Source organism: Coregonus clupeaformis, chromosome 19 (genome assembly GCF_020615455.1).
Source record: "Coregonus clupeaformis isolate EN_2021a chromosome 19, ASM2061545v1, whole genome shotgun sequence".
In the NCBI taxonomy this organism is placed as follows: domain Eukaryota; kingdom Metazoa; phylum Chordata; class Actinopteri; order Salmoniformes; family Salmonidae; genus Coregonus; species Coregonus clupeaformis.
Genome location: NC_059210.1, coordinates 22,362,509 through 22,385,644, shown reverse-complemented (window position 1 = coordinate 22,385,644; position 23,136 = coordinate 22,362,509). Strand labels below are relative to the sequence as shown.

The 23,136-nt window shown below is 42.6% G+C and overlaps 1 protein-coding gene across 3 annotated transcripts in view; it reads right to left on the bottom strand.

Annotated features, from left to right (window-relative positions):
- The window catches only part of LOC121532102 (coronin-2B), a 62,916-nt gene extending 40,281 nt beyond the window's left edge, over positions 1-22,635 (bottom strand). For 2 of the 3 annotated variants that reach the window (XM_041837802.2, XM_041837804.2), the window contains exons 1-2: positions 22,418-22,526; positions 11,662-11,862 (exon numbers count right to left, since the gene is read on the bottom strand). In XM_041837802.2, the coding sequence (XP_041693736.2) occupies positions 11,662-11,862; positions 22,418-22,432 (216 nt within the window). In that variant the 5' untranslated portion in view covers positions 22,433-22,526. Of the gene's footprint in view, positions 1-11,661; positions 11,863-22,417; positions 22,527-22,585 lie in introns of those variants that run through there. The other variant, XM_041837803.2, reaches the window with a different exon arrangement.
- Between the last annotated feature and the right edge of the window lie 501 nt (positions 22,636-23,136).

The following is a 23,136-nucleotide window of genomic DNA, read 5'->3' as shown; positions in this document are numbered from 1 at the left end:
CCCACAACCCTGGCGTCCAATGGCCACTGAGCACCAATACGTTTTATCTATAATTTATTTTCATTATTTGTCTTCATATGACAAGGATTAAAAAGGATTTGCCAGTAGATTGTCGACTTGATTCATGATGATGACTGCTAGCTAAGATTTTGAAAGTATGATGTTGACATGATCAGTCCAATCAAAGCTCCTGTAGATATAATGTTATTTGACATAATTGTATCTGTGGCCAATGACCTTGGGCCTTATTGGATGGGCACTTCTAATGTAACTCTATGGCAGCACCCAAGGGGCTTGAATATTCAACCTCTACCCTTAGACTTGGCGGTGACGTCGTGTCTCCATGAGTGACAGAACACTGAGCCAATCATGGCGCAACTAGACAACATTAACAAAACCTACGCTCCGTATTTTCCGCTGGCTGCCCCACCACCACAGAAAGCACTGAGCTAGGCTGAAACACCTCCATTTTGGAGCTGCCTATCTCAAGAAAGCAAAAAAGAAACCATGTTTGTATGTATTTTTTTAACTCAATTATATATTTATTGTTTTACATTGTTTGCAAACTGATATGTGACACGTACTAATGCCAAAGTAACATGCAAAACAGGCAAGCCTGTTATTTTTTTGCAAAAAATGTGGAGCTCAAAACAGGTGGGGCTCTGCCTGAATGACGGGTCTCCACTGGCCATGTTCGGGGATTTAACTGTTTAACATTAGCTGGCTTGCGCTGAGGTGGGAGGGGTGGAAATATTTGAGGTGTGTCCTTAAAAACGTAAGTGGCAAATGTTATTGGCAAATGTAATTGAGCACAACCAGGGATAATTAAGACCGTCCAAAAGCTGGTCTTAGGGGTAATGCAATTGGTTATGGCATTGATTTTGCCAGCAGAGGCTCACACAGTAGCCTTATGTACATCTCCAATATTTTATTAAAATATCATGAGTAGCAAAACAGTCAACAAACATTCCCCCTTTCATTTATATTAGACATTATTTTTGTCAAGCTTTATGTAAAACGTTTGGACTCATTATGTGGAATGCCCATTGCATGAAAGGTGTGTAGTGACTGTAGGAAGTCTGTCTAGGAACATGAAGTTATTTAAAAAGACTGCTTACTGATTTTCTTTGATCATTTTGTCAACAATTGCATCTTCCACTTTCCTCTGTTGGATCTTAAATCTTAAATCACAAGAATTCCGGTCGCTGTCCGTGGTGCTGAATCCATCTGTAGGCGATATTTGCCTGTTTGTTTGTTTACCTTTCATGTTGCAAAGTCACCACTGGCCAAATCAATGCCGATGGTTGGCTATAACTATATACAGTGCATTTGGAAAGTATTCAGACGCCTTGATCTTTTCCACGTTTTGTTACGTTACAGCCTTATTCTAAAATGGATTAAATAAATAAAAATCCTCATCAATCTATACACAACACCCCATAATGACAAAGCGAAAACAGGTTTTTTGAAATTTTTGCGAATGTATTACAAATTAAAAACAGAAATCCCTTATTTACATAAGTATTCAGACCCTTTGCTATGAGACTCCAAATGGAGCTCAGGTGCATCCTGTTTCCATTGATCATCATGGAGATGTTTCTACAACTTCATTGGAGTTCACCTGTGGTAAATTCAATTGATTGGACATGATTTGGAAAGGCACACACCTGTCTATATAAGGTCCCATAGTTGACAATGCATGTCAGAGCAAAAACCAAGCCATGAGGCTGAAGGAGTTGTCCGTAGAGCTCCCAGACAGGATTGTGTCGAGGTACAGATCTGGGGAAGGGTACCAAACCTTTCTGCAGCATTGAAGGTCCCCAAGAACACAGTGGCCTCCATCATTCTTAAATGGAAGAAGTTTGGAACCACCAAGACTCTTCCTAAAGCTGGCCGCCCGGCCAAACTTAGCAATCGGGGGAGAAGGGCCCTGGTCAGGGAGGTGACCAAGAACCCGATGGTCACTCTGACAGAGCTCCAGTGTTCCTCTGTGGAGATAGGAGAACCTTCCAGAAGGACAACCATCTCTGCAGCACTCCAACAATCACCTTTATTGTATAGTGGCCAGACGGAAGCCACTCCTCAGTAAAAGGCACAAGACAGCCCGCTTGGAGTTTGCCAAAAGGCACCTAAAGGACTCTCAGACCATGAGAAACTAGATTCTCTGGTCTGATGAAACCAAGATTGAACTCTTTGGCCTGAATGCCAAGCGTCACGTCTGGAGGAAACCTGACACCATCCCTACGGTGAAGCATGGCGGTGGCAACATCATGCTGTGGGGATGTTTTTCAGCGGCAAGGACTGGGAGACTAGTCAGGATCGAGGGAAAGAAGAACGGAGCAAAGTACAGAGAGATCCTTGATGAAAACCTGCTTCAGAGCACTCAGGACCTCAGACTGGGGCGAAGGTTCACCTTCCAACAGGACAACAACCCTAAGAACACAGCCAAGACAACGCAGGAGTGGCTTCGGGACAAGTCTCTGAATGTCCTTGAGTGGCCCAGCCAGAGCCCGGACTTGAACCAGATGGAACATCTCTGGAGAGACCTGAAAATAGCTGTGCAGTGACGCTCCCCATCCAACCTGACAGAGCTTGAGAGGATCTGCAGAGAATAATGGGAGAAACTCCCCAAATATAGGCGTGCCTAGCTTGTAGCGTCATGCCCAAAAATGTCTGCCAAGGGTGCTTCAACAAAGTACTTAGTAAAGGGTCTGAATACTTATGTAAATGTGATATTTTGCTTTGTTATTATTGGCTATTGTGTGTAGATTGATGAGGGAAAAAAACGATTTATTCAATTTTAGAATAAGGCTGTAATGTAACAAAATGTCAAGGGGTCGGAACACTTTCCGAACGCACTGTATATATTTTGGAGAAGTAACAGTGATTGGACATCCCCCCTTTCTCTTAATATTTTAATTTTTTTCGACCTGTGAAAAGTTTGGATGTGCATAAAACCCTCCATGGTCTACGTTGTCTTTTAGGCCTAATATTATATGCCCACGTTGAGCAACTATGGTGTGTGTAACTGTATTTAGACATAGCCTTGTTGTTTTGTTTTATTAGAATTATACAACGTTGGTCTAATCCTGAATGCTGATAGGTTAAAAGTTACCACCGGCTAAGGCTATGATGTTGAAATGCCTATTTACTGTTTCATATCACTGCTCATTCCACTGTCTTGTCTCATCAGCCCAACCAGGCTATTTATAAACTAGGGGAGAACTGGGATGAAAGTAACACTTTTAGAGATGGATAGAGTTAGAGACATCATATTTTATTACATACAACTTATACGTCCTTTACTATTAGCAACTGTAATTTAATTTCTAGGGTAAATTAAATAGGCTGAGAACAGAACTACCGCAATGTTACTTTTGTACCTGAAGGGGGGGCGGGTGTAACGCAGCCTTGGGACAGAAGAATCAGCTGGCGAGAAGTGCACAATATCTGTTTTATCTTCATGTTTCTGTTTTTTAATGCTCATTACTTTCAACAAACGTACTATCAGACATAATGTCATGTTTGTGTTGATTTGGATAATTCATGCTATAGGTTCCTAATTTATGAAAATGAACCATGCGTCAACATCACAATGTTGCACAATCACAATATTTTGCCTTTACATTATTAATCGGACTAAAATGGATCACATAATAGCTATATTAACCATCATTTTCTCATCTCACTTTAATGGGAATGTAGTAGGAGATGTTTTTCACAATTTTCAATGACTAGTCATGCTTAGCCCTACCAATCAGGTGCGCTCCAGCTGTCCTTGTCATACACGCGCTTCGTATCTTGATAGAATAAAAGTGTTTTATTCTCTTCACAAATGGCAAACTCATCATGCTTATCACATTTCCATGGCTTGACAAGGTAATTGACCACCAGAATCATAAAGATAGGCCTATATATTTTTAACCACTAACCTGTCGATAAAAGCTTATGTGGGAAGCTGATCCATCAAGTCAATTGATTAACCTCTACGGGATTGGTGTCCCGTATACGGGACGGTTGAGCTAACGTGCGCTAATGTGATTAGCATGACTGTTGTAACTAACAGCAAACTTTCCAGGACATAGACATGTCTTATATGAGCAGAAAGCTTAAATTCTTGTTAATCTAACTGCACTGTCCAATTTACAGTAGCTATTACAATGAATGTATACCATGCTATTGTTTGAGGAGAGTGCACAACAACAAAAAACTTGTCACGGCAACTGGTTTGATATATTCACCTCTGAAGGTAAATAATGTACTTATATTGAGTAATCTTGCTCTGATTTGTCATCCTAAGGGTCCCAGAGATAAAATGTAGCATAGTTTTGTTTGATAAAATCCATTTTTATATTCAAATGTAGGAACTGGGTTCTACAGATTGAACCCCTGCTGTCTCTGGCTCCACACCCACCCCGCCCAGCCATCTAGATGTGTGAAAGTTAGTGTATAAGCTAATGATCCATCATGTATGACATTCCTGGGAGTGTGTAAACTTACATTTTGAATTGCCATATCATTTTTATATGTTCTCTATAGTTATGTACTTGAAAATGTATAAATTGACCAATTTATCGGCAGACTTGATACAAAATACTCCAGTATTGCAATGCTTCACTGGATCAATCTGAAACTTTGCATCTAGTGGCCAAAATCTAAATTGCACCTAAACTGCAATATTTTATTGTGGCCTTTCGCTTGCATTTCAAAGATGATGGAAAAAAAAATGTATAGAAAACACATGTTATTTTGTTTGTATTATGTTTTACCAGATCTAATGTGTTTTATTCTCCTACATTAATTTCACATTTCCACAAACTTCGAAGTGTTTCCTTTCAAATGGTATCAAGAATATGCATATCCTTGCTTCAGGTCCTGAGCTACAGGCAGTTAGATTTGGGTATGTCATTTTAGGCAAAAATTGAAAAGAAGCGTGTGATCCTTAAGAGGTTTTAAGGCATAATTCTAACGATGTCATATATAATTTTCAAACATTCAGTCACTTCTTGATATTTTACTAACATTATTAAAGCAATATGAACTGGAGGAGACAATGGCCTGTGCTTAAACATTTATTTTATTTTATTCCAGGTCATCAGTTTACATTGTGTTTATTTCCTCCCACCTGTCTCTCCTGTAATGTCTCTCAGGCTAACACCTAAGACTAGCTAGCATGATAGGCTACTTGAAACCTATGCTGTCATTTAGTCAATAGATGGGTTAAGAAAATGACATATGTTTGGAACCTTAAACAACTAAACACAACTCTACAACTGGAAATAATCCCTCTGATGTCAACAACTTCTTTATTTTCTCTCCAAAACTCTTGAGCGTGCCGTCTTTAGCCAACTCTCTTGCTATCTCTCTCAGAATGACATTCTTGATCCAAACCAGTCAGGTTTCAAGACTGGTCATTCAACTGAGACTGCTCTTCTCTGTGTCACGGAGGCTCTCCGCACTGCTAATGCTAACTCTCTCTCCTCTGCTCTTGTCCTTCTAGACCTGTCTGCTGCCTTTGATACTGTGAACCATCAGATCCTCCTCTCCACCCTCTCCGAGCTGGGCATTTCCGGCGCGGCTCACTCTTGGATTGCGTCCTACCTGACCGGTCGCTCCTACCAAGTGGCGTGGCGAGAAGCTGTCTCCGCACCACGTGCTCTCACCACTGGTGTCCCCCAGGGCTCAGTTCTAGGCCCTCTCCTATTCTCGCTATACACCAAGTCACTTGGCTCTGTCATATCCTCACATGGCCTCTCCTATCATTGCTACGCAGACGACACACAACTAATCTTCTCCTTTCCCCCTTCTGATAACCAGGTGGCGAATCGCATCTCTGCATGTCTGGCAGACATTTCAGTATGGATGACGGATCACCACCTCAAGCTGAACCTTGGCAAGACAGAGCTGCTCTTCCTCCCGGGGAAGGACTGCCCGTTCCATGATCTCGCCATCACGGTTGACAACTCCGTTGTGTCCTCCTCCCAGAGTGCGAAGAGCCTTGGCGTGACCCTGGACAACACCCTGTCGTTCTCCGCTAACATCAAGGCGGTGACCCGATCCTGTAGGTTCATGCTCTACAACATTCCGAGTGTACGACCCTGCCTTACACAGGAAGCGGCACAGGTCCTAATCCAGGCACTTGTCATCTCCCGTCTGGATTACTGCAACTCGCTGTTGGCTGGGCTCCCTGCCTGTGCCATTAAACCCCTACAACTCATCCAGAATGCCGCAGCCCGTCTGGTGTTCAACCTTCCCAAGTTCTCTCACGTCACCCCGCTCCTCCGCACACTCCACTGGCTTCCAGTTGAAGCTCGCATCTGCTACAAGACCATGGTGCTTGCCTACGGAGCTGTGAGGGGAACGGCACCTCCGTACCTTCAGGCTCTGATCAGTCCCTACACCCAAACGAGGGCATTGCGTTCATCCACCTCTGGCCTGCTGGCTCCCTACCTCTGCGGAAGCACAGTTCCCGCTCAGCCCAGTCAAAACTGTTCGCTGCTCTGGCACCCCAATGGTGGAACAAGCTCCCTCACGACGCCAGGACAGCGGAGTCACTCACCACCTTCCGGAGACATTTGAAACCCCACCTCTTTAAGGAATACCTAGGATAGGATAAAGTAATCCTTCTACCCCCCCAAAAAAAAAACAAACAAAAAAAACATTGTAAAGTGGTTATCCCACTGGCTATAAGGTGAATGCACCAATTTGTAAGTCGCTCTGGATAAGAGTGTCTGCTAGATGACGTAAATGTAAATGTAATAAAACGTCCGGGTCCGTTTTCTTACTTACATCGCTCAAAACCACTTTTTGTTGATAACTAAGCGAAACATGGTCAGACTGGTCCGTTTATTTTTTGCAGGGAGGTCTTAGGAACATGCTGACTTCACTACTTCATTCTAGCTTCTGCATTATCTGAGAAAATGTCCATGTTACTTTCGCCTTCTGTTACTTTAGTCCTGGCCAGGGCCTGAAATTAACACCCGCCACCTGCCAAATGCAGGTAGATTTTGGCATTGGCGAGTAAGATGTATTTTTCACCAGCCAAGTTGGCAGGTGGTCAGGGCTCCACATTGTGAGCATTTCACTCGTATTTGTGAATAAAAATGGTCAAGTATGATCACATTTATAGTAAAGTAAATGCTGCAGTCGCTGTTTTCAAAGTATTTCCGCCGATTTGTTTCATAGTTGGTAAATTAATCTCACAAAGTCAAAGAACTACGAATCCTATATAGTCTATTCCGGCTCACGCTGCAACACTGCCTGGCTGGGGGCTGTGGGCAAGTGAAGAGCGGAGTGAAAGATTCATTTTTAGAAGTGCTGCGCACAGGCATAAAAGTTGGTCTAATTTACTTGAAACGAAAGTCGACTGTCCTTGTGTTTCTTGGCTATTTACATTGTTTTGTTCACAAGGTAGGTTGTTTTTCTATGATTGAGTTTTAACTGCTAGGGAAGAGAAGACAATGGGTGTTGCTTAATATGCATACTACCGTGCTCCGCACTTTCATGCTCCGAGTGCATTCTCCGACAACGTTCTCGAGTACATTCTTGTGAGGATGAGAGTGTGGATAATGTATAAAACATTACATTTGAGCAGCACTCGCACTCCCCCTACTGTATTACCTCCCACTTCACCTCCCCACTCACTGAACCTTCATCCAGCCAGGACAATGATAACAATAGAGACGAAACAAGATATACACAAAGCAAATGTTTTACTTCATAATTATCAGCTAGACATGTGAATTGTAATAATCTAGCTAATAGGTAAACAGGCACAAATGACCTAAAATGAATGTTATGCAAGGTAGATTTACATTTTCCGTGGGTAGCTACCAATTCTTCGTGGCTAGCTAGCTATCTAGTTAACCCTATTGATTTATTATGGACTTGGGACTTACCCATTCACTGAACAGTCTTCCAGCCAGGACAATGGCAATGGAGACGAAACAAGATATACACAAAGCAACCGTTTTACTTCATACCATCAGCTAGCTATATCTGAATCGTAATAATGTAGCTAACCAGATAGTGTAACAGGCAAAAATGACCTAAAATGAATATTATGCAAGATAGATGGAAATTCTAACAGTAGTAGCTAGCCAGTTAGCCCTATTGACTTAATATGGGCTTGCGATCTACGGTAAGTAGGCAGGTAAACATGCCAAAATTAAAGATAAAATATTTCAGTCAGGCAACATATGAGATGTGAATAGGCACCATTTCATTCCGAAGTCAGAGTGCATTTTCTCTCGCTTTAGCTCCAATAATGGCTGCCACTGATTTCAAGAAATGTTGTGTAATTTTTTTACATAGTTGCATCATATTTATTTGCATACTTTCCGTTAAAGCTTGCATTGATGCATGCTTCAAAATATGTACAAACGGAGTACGCATTCGAATAGTGCCCTCCATGCTTCGTTTTGCATTCTTTGATTTGGACTCATACGCCGACCCTCCCGTGCTCCAATTTGTGTGCTCGGAGCACCGTAGTATGCTTAAGTGATAAAGCTAGAGAAGCCAGTGTTTGGAGGATATATTGGCAAAAATAGAACCAGAATAACAGCAAAGTAGCCTCATTTGCGTTTGTTTAAGCTGTTTTCTAGTGACATTTATTTGGATACATCCATAACAATGAGCTAATGATGCACGATTTCACCTGGCATAGAAAATGTGCTCTCTCGTCAGGACACTGTTGTTCAGAGGAGCTAGCCAACAACACAGCTAACACAATCCCTTCAAACTGAAGCTGGAAAGACAGCAAACTAGCTGCGCTTCGTTTTGTTTTAGCTGTTTTCTATTGATAGTTCTTTGTATATATCCATAAAAATTATGCTGATTCATTATTTCGACTGGCTGAGAAATGCTGCCTGCCTGTCTGTCTAATCCCGACTCCCGACTCGTTCGTTACTATTGGACAGCTGGAGACCAAATTTGAATATAGAAACAATGTTGTAAATGTCAGAGAGACAGACAGCAAGGTATATACACATTTCCGCTGTTGAAAACTAAATGTTAGTCTAAAAGAAATGTGAGATAATACCTAGATGCTTTTCATAGTGGAGATCAAGTTCATAAATTGCTTGGCTGGGCTGATGAGACAGTGGATTGCGCAGTCAGATGGAACAGAGTAAATAGGCATTTTAACGTCATAGATTTAGCCAGTGGTAACTTGTAGAATAGACACTGGATGGAATGCGGTTTTAACCAATGATTAGACCCACCGGTTAGACCCACCGGTTGTATAATTAGCCATGGAGCATAGTTGTCACTAGTTACCACAGCCACAACATCAAAGTGATGTATAAACCCTGTCTATTTCTACAATTTATCTTCTTAAAATCTGATTTAAACCTAAACCTAGCCTTAACCCTAACCTTAACCACACTGCTAACATTTTGCCTAACCCTAACCTTAATTTAAGACCAAAAAGCAAATGTTGGTTTTCATGAATTTTTTACGATATACGCCGAGTCAATATTCACATAATAATAAAGAATTCCCAGTGACCACGCCCATTTAACTTATTTAATATAATCCATTTGTAACTCCACTCACTACTTGTAGCTGTATAGTCTGTTTGTTTGTGTTGTTGGTCTTGGCTAGCTTAATGTTCCGGTCGGTAGCTAGCCAAGATGGTAGGACTCACTCATGTGGCTGCTAGCACCATCATGAAAAGGGGCATGAGGGAAGCCCTACAATATTAAGTTGTTCTAAGTAGTGAGAATGCTAGGGAGCAGGCAATGTTGAAAAGTAATCTTTAGATATGTTGTACTTTTCTTAAATGTAGTTTTGTAATTGATTAAAACAAGCAAACAACAAGAAAAGTGCATTTGAAAAAGGTGATATTTTTGCTGTGGTCCAAAGCAAACAACAAGAAAACTGCATTTGAAAAAGGTGATGTTTTTGCTGTGGGCCAATGGAGTAACGTAGGTAACCGCAGGTTATTTTCCATACAGGCGGGCAGGGCCGCGATGTTCTATCTAATACCGACTGGGACTATAGACAATTTTGATTAGCAAGGGCGCAACTTTCACTGGGGACAGGGGCATGTCCCCCCCCACATTCTGAAATTGTATTGTTGTCCCCCCCAGTTTTATCATTGGAATGTGATACAAATCGACCATGCGGACTCCACCGAGCGGTCAGGTAGGCTGTTTGAAGTGTTTATCCGACTGTATAAAAATAAATATATATATATATATATATATATATATATATATATATATATATATATATACAGTGGGGAGAACAAGTATTTGATACATCAGAAAAGCAGAACTTAATATTTGGTACAGAAACCTTTGTTTGCAATTACAGAGATCATACATTTCCTGTAGGTCTTGACCAGGTTTGCACACACTGCAGCAGGGATTTTGGTCCACTCCTCCATACAGACCTTCTCCAGATCCTTCAGGTTTTGGGGCTGTTGCTGGGCAATACAGACTTTCAGCTCCCTCCAAAGATTTTCTATTGGGTTCAGGTCTGGAGACTGGCTAGGCCACTCCAGGACCTTGAGATGCTTCTTACGAAGCCACTCCTTAGTTGCCCTGGCTGTGTGTTTTGGGTCGTTGTCATGCTGGAAGACCCAGCCACGACCCATCTTCAATGCCATCTTCGTCCTGTCCCCTTTGCAGAAAAGCATCCCCAAAGAATGATGTTTCCACCGCCATGCTTCACGGTTGGGATGGTGTTCTTGGGGTTGTACTCATCCCTCTTCTTCCTCCAAACACGGCGAGTGGAGTTTAGACCAAAAAGCTCAATTTTTGTCTCATCAGACCACATGATCTTCTGCCATTCCTCCTCTGGATCATCCAGATGGTCATTGGCAAACTTCAGACGGGCCTGGACATGCACTGGCTTGAGCAGGGGGACCTTGCGTGCGCTGCAGGATTTTAATCCATGACGGCGTAGTGTGTTACTAATGGTTTTCTTTGAGACTGTGGTCCCAGCTCTCTTCAGGTCATTGACCAGGTCCTGCCGTGTAGTTCTGGGCTGATCCCTCACCTTCCTCATGATCATTGATGCCCCACGAGGTTAGATCTTGCATGGAGCCCCAGACCGAGGGTGATTGACCGTCATCTTGAAGTTCTTCCATTTTCTAATAATTGCGCCAACAGTTGTTGCCTTCTCACCAAGCTGCTTGCCTATTGTCCTGTAGCCCATCCCAGCCTTGTGCAGGTCTACAATTTTATCCCTGATGTCCTTACACAACTCTCTGGTCTTGGTCATTGTGGAGAGGTTGGAGTCTGTTTGATTGAGTGTGTGGACAGGTGTCTTTTATACAGGTAACGAGTTCAAACAGGTGCAGTTAATACAGGTAATGAGTGGAGAACAGGAGGACTTCTTAAAGAAAAACTAACAGGTCTGTGAGAGCCGGAATTCTTACTGGTTGGTAGGTGATCAAATACTTATGTCATGCAATAAAATGCAAATCAATTACTTAAAAATCATACAATGTGATTTTCTGGATTTTTGTTTTAGATTCTGTCTCTCACAGTTGAAGTGTACCTATGATAAAAAGTACAGACCTCTACATGCTTTGTAAGTAGGAAACCCTGCAAAATCGGCAGTGTATCAAATACTTGTTCTCCCCACTGTATATATACATTTTGTTAGGTTTGTTAAAATAGAGCCCCAACATCAATATGGTGTGCAGCCTACCTTGTTGACAGGGATGACGAGAAAAGACCCTCCACCTGCAGTCTCCGTGACAGTGGCCAGGAACTTGGCATTGACAGCACAGAAGTGGTTGTCATGGACATTTCTGGTGATGGGGATGCCATCGAAGCACTGCTCTCGGTTGCCTGCCTTGCCGTACACATTCCGAAACTTTGAGCTTCTGTATGTCGGACGCCATGACATCTGGGGACAAAGCACAGTGAAAAATATCAGCTTCTACCCCCAAGCTATAAGTCTCCTGAACAGCTAATCATGGCTACCCGGACTATTTGCACTGAATCAACTTTAGGAGACGGTCCTGGCGCTTGCTGGACTTTCTTGGGCGCCCTGACACCTTCTTCAGGAAGAACAATGATTTCAAGCACCACCCTCCTTTTAAAGCTTCCAGTCTGTTATTCTAACTCAATCAGCATGACAGAGTGATCTCCATCCTTGTCCTCGTCAACACTCTCACCTGTGTTAACGAGAGAATCACTGACATGATGGCAGCTGGTCCTTTTGTGGCAGGGCTGAAATGCAGTGGAAATGTTTTTTGGGGATTAAGTTCATTTTCATGGCAAAGAGGGACTTTGCAATTAATTGCAATTCATCTGATCACTCTTCATGACATTCTGGAGTATATGCAAATTCCCATCATCAAAACTGAGGCAGCAGAATTTGTGAAAATTAGTATTTGTGTCAATCACAAAACATTTGACCACGACTGTACACCTGTTGTATTCGGCACATGTGGCAAATACAATTTGATTTGATTTGATTAAAACAGTAAACAGCCTGTCCGCAAAGAGGAGACACATTCTCTTTCTTCATTTAATATTCTAAGTCCTTTTCAGGACACTTTCTAGGGGTGTTTTACACTTCACAATGTTATACAGGACCAATTGCCTTGGTTGTCTTTTGTTGCATATGACCCCTGCAACCCTTAGTGATGACATATTAATTGTGAATGGAGGCAGGCAGTAGTCCTTGGCTGTCCTCCCAGGCTGTCAGTGTAGTTGTGATTTAATGGGAGGTGACCTGAGAGTGCTGTGGGTCTTTCTGGCATGGCATGATGGGCTATTTAAGGGAATGATAGCCAAGGTGTAATGAGCAGACAGATGAGATAGGTGAAAAGCCTTCGGAGCGACAGGATCGTCTGGTAAAAGGATAGGTGTTGCAGCTTATTCAGGGCCGTCAGTTTCACACTGGGAGGCAACGCTTGCCCTATCAACATCAATTAGCCCCTAATACAGTTGAGCGTATTTCCACTGTCTGTCTGCTATTCAATCCTGAGTATGGGATCCATAAGGACAGCAAAGTGGGTGAATTTTAGGGGATGGTAATTTCTGGTGAGCTTGGTAGGTTGGTAAGCTGTTATTCTCTGTGGCTTGGAGTTTATGTTGATATAAGCCTGTATGTTGTTTGTCTGTGTGTGTTCCTCCTTACTTACTGACAAGGCCGGAGGGGTTTGGGTTCTTAAAGCCAACATTTCTCATTTGCCCTCATGTCCTTAGCTGAGAAATGGGACAGGCAGAAGAACAGCTGTCAGTGGACGGCCTTGCTGCCCTCATGATGTTGTAACAAATTTCAAATAGTAATGGCATCAGGACTTTGACCTATTTTCAGATCTAGCCATTTTTTTCCACTGAGAGGATTCCAAGGATAAGCGGTAGCAAGTGAGGGCGTCATATAATTTTTCCTACTTTCAGGAAGGTGGTTTTTGTTGTATAACTCCATTACCACTAAAAATAGAATGTGAGAAAAATGCAAGGGGAAAGAAGAGCAGAATGTGATGGCAGATGGATCAGTAATCATTTTAATGGCTTTCTTGTGAAATACACTGTATGCTATACAACCACCATGCATGATCATGGACTACCTGTTCGGAGTGCATAGATTTCCTGCCTTTTGTAAATCCTAAGAAAACCCAATTTCCCCTTCCTGATTATAAAGATTTTTCTTTCTGCATGTCTACTCCAGAAATAACTTCCAGTCTGTGCAGAGACAACTCTTCCACTTGTCCCCTGGCTCCCACCTTATTTTTATACAGTTTCTCTGCTCTCCGCTTAGACCTCTATCATGGGCTTGTCAATAGACCCTGTTTATAAAAAGCATTTTCTTGGCCTGTAGTTGCCATAAGACTGGAAACAATGCTCTGACACAAAGGCAAGGTTCCTCTTTACAGGAAACACCTGCCACTTGCAATAACTTTGATAAACCTGAACTTTTATTTAGTCCTCTGTATCACATTGTTCCTTTATTTTTTAATTGGCAACATTAAGGGCTTTATTTTAACAAACCTAATGCAATGGTAAATGTTAGCGCTGCTATTTTTACAACCGGAATTATTGGGACAGTAGCTGGCGGTGGCGAGAAAAGGCTGGGTTTTGATGAATAAACAAGTTGTGGGTGTGTGTCAAGGCTTGGCCGCTCACTGGCTAATCAGAACGCGCTCCATTGATAAATATGTGGTTGCTTCAAGTTGTGTATTTACGGTATTTTATGTATTGTGTTTTCATCAACTCCAATTCAAATGTTAGTCCATTATAGCCCCATATTTGCTAATTATGTTGAACATGTTTGCAATCCACATTGTTCAAATTGCATTGCTTCAATATGGAAATACATCTTTAAACATAGGCTATAGCATAAAGGTCTTCTCGGGTCCAGAAAGTTGGACCCAGACCCAAAAGGACCCGAGAACAATCAGACCCGAACCCGAATGCCGCTGGCGACAACCAGACCTAGACCTGAACCGTACCCTAACGGGTCCGGGTCTAGACCAGAACCGATTGGACCCAAGGACAGAAAAATATGTTATCAGTCAAGTTGCTCTTCTGGTTAATGAATAGGTCTTTGTTGGCTAGGCCTTCTATAGGTCAATAAATGCACCTTATTTGCATAAAATAAATATGCTATAACTATTTTTGTATTTATTAGGATCCCCAATTAGCTGCTGCAGGGGCAGCAGATACTCTTCCTGGGGTCCAAACAGGAAACAACACAACAAATAAAATACATAATATACATAAATATACATACATAGCAATACATTTACATTACAATTTAGCCATTCAGCAGACGCTCCCATCCAGAGCGAACCACAGCTAGTGCATTCATCTTAAGATAGCCAGGCGAGACAACCACATATCACAGTTGTTTCCCAACCACTTATCACATACATAATACTGTAAAGACATTACTGTATTCTAGAAGAGCCATGTCTCTCTTCAGAGAAACTTGTTTGTTAATGCAAAATACAATACAAAATGCATAAATATGTCTGTGTGTCTCTTCACAGTCCCCGTCGTGCCGTAAGGTGTTCTTTTGTCTGGTTTTTGAATCTGGTTTTATTGCTATAGACATTTCAAAACTTTGAGCTTCTGTATGTCTGACGCCATGACATCTGGGGACAAAGCACAGTGAAGAATATCAGTGAAACAGTAAACAGCCTCTCCGCAAAGAGGAGACACATTCCCTTTCTTCATTTAATATTCATGGCTCTATTTATTCATGGATCTATTTAATACTGTGTGTTTCCCAGCCTCTGTTCTGGAACTGGGGACTGTGAAGAGACCTCTGGTTGCATGTCTTGTGTGATACCGATGAGTGTCCGAACTGTGTGCCAACTGCTTGAACAGACAGTTCGGTACCTTCAACACCTCGCACAAAGACCAATAGTGATGCAGTCAATCTCTCCTCAACTTTGAGCCAGGAGAGATTGACATGCATGTCATTGACATTCGCCCTCTGTGTACATCTAAGTGCAATACGTGTTGCTCTGTTTTGAACCAACTGGAATTTGCCTATGTCCTTCTTTGACGCACCTGACAACACAACTGGACAGTAGTCCCGGTGCGACAAAACTAGGGCCTGTAGCACCTGTCTGGTTGACTGAGATATTAAAGAAAGCAGAGCAACGCCTTATCATGGACAGACCTCTTCCCATTTTAATAACCATTGAGTCTATATGCAGAGCCGTGGTCAGGTCCATTTGGGTCCACTCGGGTAGATCAGCTGTAGTTACATGGGAGCCCAGACCCGATGACAATAAAACAGGACCCGACCCGGACCCGAGGGAAAAGGGTCGGGTCTCGGGTATTCAGGTTCGGGTGGACCCGTGAAGACCTCTACTATAGCATTCGCACTAAGATAGGGGCTAGGCCTACTGTAAATTGCAGTCTGGACATGGACATGCCAAACGTAGTCAATAAGAAAGATTACATTCACTAGGCTATAGATAAAGCCTGAAAAGACACTGTATAATTCGAATCAAATTCTTATAAAAACGGAACAGCAACTTGTTTTAAATAGGCTATGTCTAAAAAAAGTTGCAGGCACCATAATTGCTCCCCGTGGATATAGAATACAGACAAGGCAACATAGACTATGGAGGGTTTTACAGCACATCCAATCGTTTCACAGTAGCTGGATAAAGATCCAATAAAGGCCTACTGTAACATAGAAAAGGGGGAATGTCCACTTACCGATATACTGCTCGCAAATGTCATGTTTTATTAACATCATGGAACCATCTAACAAATCATATTTCCACTTCTCCAGAAATAGCAGACGAAATTTCATTGCATTCCAGCCATGTGCGTTTTCACCATAAACCCATGGACGGTGAATCTTTTTAATAACTTTGGTTTTCAATCAAATTAAGCGAAAAACAATCAATCTGTTTTTTAAACCAATAACAATATTTCTAAATAGGATCGGGTCATAAGCAGGATATCATAAATCGCTTCTCTCATTCAATGGCACTGTGTGCACAGTGCCCACGTAGGTCTAAATGTCTTTATGCATAACATTTGCATGTCTATACAAAATACTAGACTCCTGTCAATTGTATCGTTGATATGGCATTATAAGAGGACTGAATAGTTTGGATGAGAATGTCTTTGGTAATCGGACTAGGGACGCTCTGTGAAAATGGGGATGCATAATCTACATGAAACAACTAACGTGGGTTTGATACTTGCGCCTCCTTAGCACCAGCCTAAGATAGAGCCCTAAGTCTGTTGTGTTCGCACTATTGCTTACTTTAAGTTTCAGCTCATGTCGCTAGAGAGTACATAGACAGAGTCAAAGCTTCACACTTGAACAGCGCTTTTTCTTGCTCCCTATTGTTCTAAGTGAAATATTTTTCTCATTGTGAGGAAGATGTTTACACAGACATTTCTAATGGCTGTTGCCATACATACTTCACTGAGGATTTCCTAAGAGGAAATCACATTCAGACAATTAGGGAGACGGTCCCTCAAACTGTAGTTAATTTAATTTAATTTAGTGTAGTAAAGTAAATAGGTCTCTGTGGTAGTAAGTAGAACATTAGGGTAGCCTACCTCACCTAATTAGGAATTGGACAGCTTCACGTTGGGCGTTCATACAACAAATGTTATATATTTTTTAAACTAGGCATACATACACAGCAGTTGGATGGCTAATGCTGTCAAACTGTAATGCTGAAGCACCATGACGTTTCTGCTGAGCGAAGCTGTCGAAAATCCAATTTGCAGGGCAATACTGTCTCCTGTGACACTGCTCTCCAGCTGAAGTGCTGAAAGGTGCAGAAAGTGAATTCACGTCAGCACCTGTAAATGATCATGCTGGGACCTACTACAGTACAGTGCAGTAGCAGCACTGATAAGGAGCTTATATATTTATAGCCAAGAGATGATCTGATCTTTATGAGATTGCCCATTCTTATCTATGCACAGGAACATATCATGTTCCACTCATAGGCTTAGGCTGTTCAAAGGTGATGGAAACAAATGGTTGCAAGTTTGTGGCGAGGGAGCAGAGAAAGAGATACATTGTGTTTGAAGAGCCATGACTGATTACTATGTGAGGGAGACAATCTGACTGATTGGTGCACCACATGTACATGCAGGCACACTGGACACAGACCAGTGACAGGATGCAGGGCTGGCCCTAGCCTTTTGGGGGCACTAAGTGAGATTTGGTTGCCCCCCCCCCCACACACACACACACACTTTGCCATGGGGTGGAGAGAAAATGTTGCAGTTTAAAAGCTAATTTGCTATAATTCTACAGATTTTGTCATAACTTATGCCATGTTAATATGATATTTTAGTGAGAGTGACTAACAAAACTAATGGGGGCCCCTTGAGGTCAGCCCCCCTGGGCACGTGCCCTGCGTGCCTGGCCGTAATTTGGTCATGATTACTACAAGGTTTAGATAGCTGGCAAATTTTTTTTGCTGACATGGCTAATTGAGTGACTGTCAATGACTGACATAACAAGAAGAAAACTGCTGATGCACAACCACATTTTTACTATTTTCTACTATACTAACTCTCAACAGTAAGTTGAAATCCTGACTGATAAATAAATTGGTCGTGGGGCCCTAAGCGGGATGCTATCTGAATGCCAGGCAAATGAATAATGTGTGTAGATATATTTCTTGGCTAACACTGCTTTTCAGTGGAGGGAAAAATATATAGTTGGTCTATGTGGTGAAAGACCCATTTGTTTGAATGTCAGCTAAAACAGTTATGCAGGTATTAGCTCTGTGGTAATCAAGGCCATCATGGTTGGATTAAACAGTATCAAACTGTCATATTTTTCAGTACACTCAGTGCCTGCTGCATACCAAGTCTATCAACTACTTAAGCCACAGCATGTTTTAGATATTGTATTTAAACTATAATATACAGTGTCAGGCTATTAGAGACAACACTGCATATACAGTATATCCCTTACTAGATCAAGATAGCAATCTGCCTTTGTCACAGGCAAGATCTGAACCCTGGTCTCCCACCAGAGAAGCCAACACCTTACCATTAGGCCAAGATTAAATTCACTCTTACGCTGAGGGTAACACTGCTTTTGAAGTTGCAGTCATGACACATGTGAGAACGTAAGCCCAACTCATGTCCGCTACATTCACCCCCTTTTACCTCCTCCCCCATGAGAGACCACCCCACATTGGACATTTACATTTTAGTCATTTAGCAGACACTCTTATCCAGAGCAACTTACATGAGCAATTAGGGTTAAGTGCCTTGCTCAAGGGCACATCAACAGATTTTTCACCTAGTTGGCTCTGGGATTAGACCCAGCGACCTTTCGGTTACAGGCACAACACTCTTAACCACTAAGCTACCTGGACGCCATTGTCACAGGTGGGATCTGAACCCTAATCTCCCATGCGAGAAACCAACTTCTTAGCATTGAACAAAGAGGAACATCAGTGTCGCCATTACACCTTTAAGCAGATTAGTATGGTGGGTCAATACAGTTCAAACAGGTCTATTGTGGTAGTAGACTAATGGACTCATCAACCTTATGAGCCCCTATCATCAAAAGCAGGTATTTCCTATGAGTCATGAAGAAGGAGGAAGAAAGTCTCTTTCCTTCCATGACCCCAGAACAACAGACCTTTCACTGCCCACGCTCCATCTCCATCCTACCTCATCTCCCTCTTGGTTATATTATTAATGGATGACTTCCTGCTCTTCCTCCACCTGTGAACCCTTTGACATTTCAATCGGCATGCATCTGGGGTAAAGTGAGATGGCACATGTTCCCAGTGATCCGGACCTTCACCCTTTGTAAAGGTCTTGCTGTTTTTTGGTTATTTGTTTTGACAGCTCTGAGATGGTTTGAGCAGATCTGAACCGCAGACCAGGGTTGTATTTATTTTGCACCAAATGGACAAAAATGGCCTGAAACAGGAAGGGACTACCTGGACCTGTCCAATAAGAAACACACATCTTAAAACGTTTTCCATTGCGTACAATAATGAACACAAACCAGGGTAGTCTCCAAGGCAGATAAAGGGGTCAGTCACTAGCCTTATAGGGACCATCTGACCTCAGACTCAAATCCCTGTATCTCTTGTCTACGTCCGGAAATCCTTTAATTTCACATAGAATAGCATACCTAAAGTACTGTAGGTGCTTCATGCTTGTGTATGGGCCTCATCATTAAATGATAATCATGATTGTATGTGTTTGGGAGGATGTGACAGTAATCATAAATCATCATTAGAACAAGTAATAGCTGTACTAGATGGCAGTGAATGTGAATTGAGTTAAATGTGTTCATCTGAAAATGGGCACAATCTTGGATTTCATGCATCTATGCACTCGTGGTTTGAAATGCTCACATTCACACTGTGAAACACACACACACACACCAGACCTGCAGTCCAAATATAACAGACCATTTAGTCAGTCAGTCAGTGCAGCAATGACCTGAGGTTAACTCTAAAGTTTAGCTCCTGAATGTCTTGGCTGAGGTTTGTACCTTGAGATAGGTCACGTACATTTCCTGGTTGATGTCATGCCATTGTTGTGGATATTTTCAGGGGGACAATAGGCCTTTTTTCCCAGCCACGTTTCCTCCTCTTCCTCCTCTTCCTCCACCAGCTGCTCTATACAAGACTTCACACGCCTACTCACTGCTAAAGGCCTTTGCAGACTGTACGTCGGATTCAGTCTTTTACGATTATCACGTCACACTGTGCGATGTTACCAAATGAAAATCTTAATGTCAACCTAGCCAGATCATATGATTTGCTTCAGTTCTGTAGTCACATTCTGCGATTGGTTTGCGAGGCTACGTTAGCCGATATAGGCTACGTCAACTGCAGCGGTGTGTTTGATCTGTGCATGTGCCAGCACCAGCAGCGCAAGCCTCCCTCTATGCTTATGCGCGAGTGAAGTGAGTTCGGAAAAACTGAAAGTATGCATCTTAGAAATAGTTTTCACATACAAACTTTAGATGTCTGAACTCCCCAAAATAACATGGTCACTGTTGTAGAATGTTTATTTTGATTGCCGATTGGAATCTTCTGTAAACAAGATTATTAGGGAAGTTGTTCTTCTTGCACAGCATGTAAATGTTTATATCAAGCTATTATATTAATCTGACTATTCACAATAACCGTATTATTGTGTGCATACTCAGTGCCGGTCATGTTCCTATTGGTCAGTCACCGGGATTGGCTTGTAACACCAGCCACACTACACTATAAACGGAATTGAGTGGTACTTAATCGGCAGACCTAGACCCTGTCACATCGAACAAGCCAAGACGTCCAACAATCGTTCACAACTTAAGAATTTGCAGATGACGTGGACATTTTGTTTGGGACGGTAAAATTGTGGCATAAGACTGCAAAATTCGTACAGTCTGCAAAGGCCTAAGAGGCTCAGACACAATCGCCACACAAACTCCACAGCCTAATGGCTATGACTGGGCAAAGGTAAGGATTCAATCTCAGTTTGGTCTTTCTACTGCATTTTGTAATACACTATCAGCATTTTAGGCCTATGGGCAGCTCATATACAGTATTCCAATTTCTTCAAGAGATTAGGGTTAATAATGTATCATTAGGTTAACATAGTTGGCTGTGATTTGATTTAACAGTAGTGCTTTACTCGTATGTATTATTTTTGTCATGGTCTTTTTTTAGATTGTTGAGATTCTGACTGTGAGCTCTCTTTGTATCATTATCAGGCTGCGTCTCTTTCCCGTGATACTATATCCCTGACATCCATCCAGCCTCAAGGTCCGCTAGACCGCTACAGCAAGGTCACAGTGTGCTGAGTGAGGATGGTCTGTTCTCCACTGTGTTTATCACAGAAGCCCAGTCAGCATGTCTCTCTCTCTTCAGAGGCCAGGCCTCCCATTTCACTGAGAACGATCTCTGTGTCTGAGTGATGTGGGTGAGGCCAGGGAACTGGTTAGCATTACAGACGGCTGTACGGCTAACACCTGTTCTCAGTCTCCTACTCCACACCACGCCACACCGCCTCCCCGTCTCACATTTCCTTTCTATCTCCCCCTCTCTCTCTTCTCTCTTTCTCACCCTCTCTCTCTCCTCTTTCTGTGTCTATTTCTGTCTCTCATCGTGTATGCATGCACCCCTCCCTATTCTACAATGCCTTTAGTGGGATGCTGCTCGTAGGGGCTTAGTGTAACTCTAGCAGTAGTGGATTCTTTTATACATACAGACTCAACAGCTGTAGTGCTGCTTATGGTATGCGTGTGTGTATGTGTCTGCTTGTGTGTGTGTGTGTGTGTGTGTAATGGAATATGATTGTCATATTTATTTGTCATAGTACACAGCAGATGGGCATTATGCTAATTCCCCACTGGAAAGCCTCTGTCCTGTTGTTATTTCATTAAGGGGACTGAGCCTGCTGCTGGCTGCAAACTCAAACTGGCAGTATACTGTACATGATTTGAACACAAACAAAACACATGCACTCCCCTCAGCTCGACAACTCTACTGCTGAACTAAATAATGCCAAATCGACTGCAAAAGAGGGAGATAGTTTCTTACCAACCTGTTCACTCACTGGTTTATATGACAATCATGATATAAAAAGCAATTTGCAAATGCATTGCATCCTCCAAAATGAAGACATATATCTGAAACATACAAAACCCTCAGCCTCTTGTAACCACAAGGGCAGCTGTCAGCCTGGCATCAACGACAGCCCTGCAACTTTATCTTGTTTCCCTCCACCTGTCAGAGCTGAACCACAGAGACAGACACACCAAAAACATTTCCCCACCCAGCAACTTCAAAAGCAGCATCTGTCTTCACAATCTAGGAGCAGTTCCCTCCCTAACTCCTACCAAAACAGCATCTTGGCTGAAACAGTGAAGGAAGGGCTTCACTTCCCTAACCACCCATTTTGAACTTTATCACCACCACCTCCCCAAAGCAGCATCCTCCTGACCCAGCCAGTATCTCTCTCCTCAGGCTGCTGCTTACCTTTGTGAGAGCCATGCAGTGGAGGCGTGTGTGTGTTCCACCAACGTGCTCTTATCGCACAGAAACTCCTTTTAATCTGACAGACACAACGAGAGAGAGAGAGAAAAAGAGAGAGAGAGAGAGAGAGCAAAGGATAGAAAGAGGGAGTGAAGTTGCACTCTCACTCACCATGTGGAAGGAGCCAATCGCTGCTGCTGTTGTGATGATGCTGCTGTCGGTCTGAGAGTGCTGCAGTGAGGCGGGAGGCGCACGTGGTCACTATAACAGGAAGAGCTCCTCCTCTCCTCCCCTCCCTCATCCCTCCATCGTAATCTCCTCTCTCACAGCGTCACTGAAGCTCAGTGATTTACTGGCTTAGGGAAAGAAGCAATACCAGAGAGATGGAGGAGAGGGCAGGGGAGAAGAGAGGAGAGGATTGCAGAAGAGAGGATGGCTGTCAGTGTGGGAGAGGATGAGAGACAGGGAACTGGTGAGTAGGAGAGGATTGGAGAGTAGAGAAGAGAATGTTGTTCAGTAAAATAGTAACTATTTGTGAGGAACTTGCAAGTGAAGTTCAGGCCCAGTGGTGGTGGGCTCCCGTTCAGGTTTCCACTGGCATAAAGTGCACTAATTCCCCCAGTGCTCGTGTTCCTGAACCAAGAGATGGATGGCTACTGGCAATAGACAAACAACCCACTCTCTCTCACACAAACTACAAATATTTTCACTCACCTGGAGCA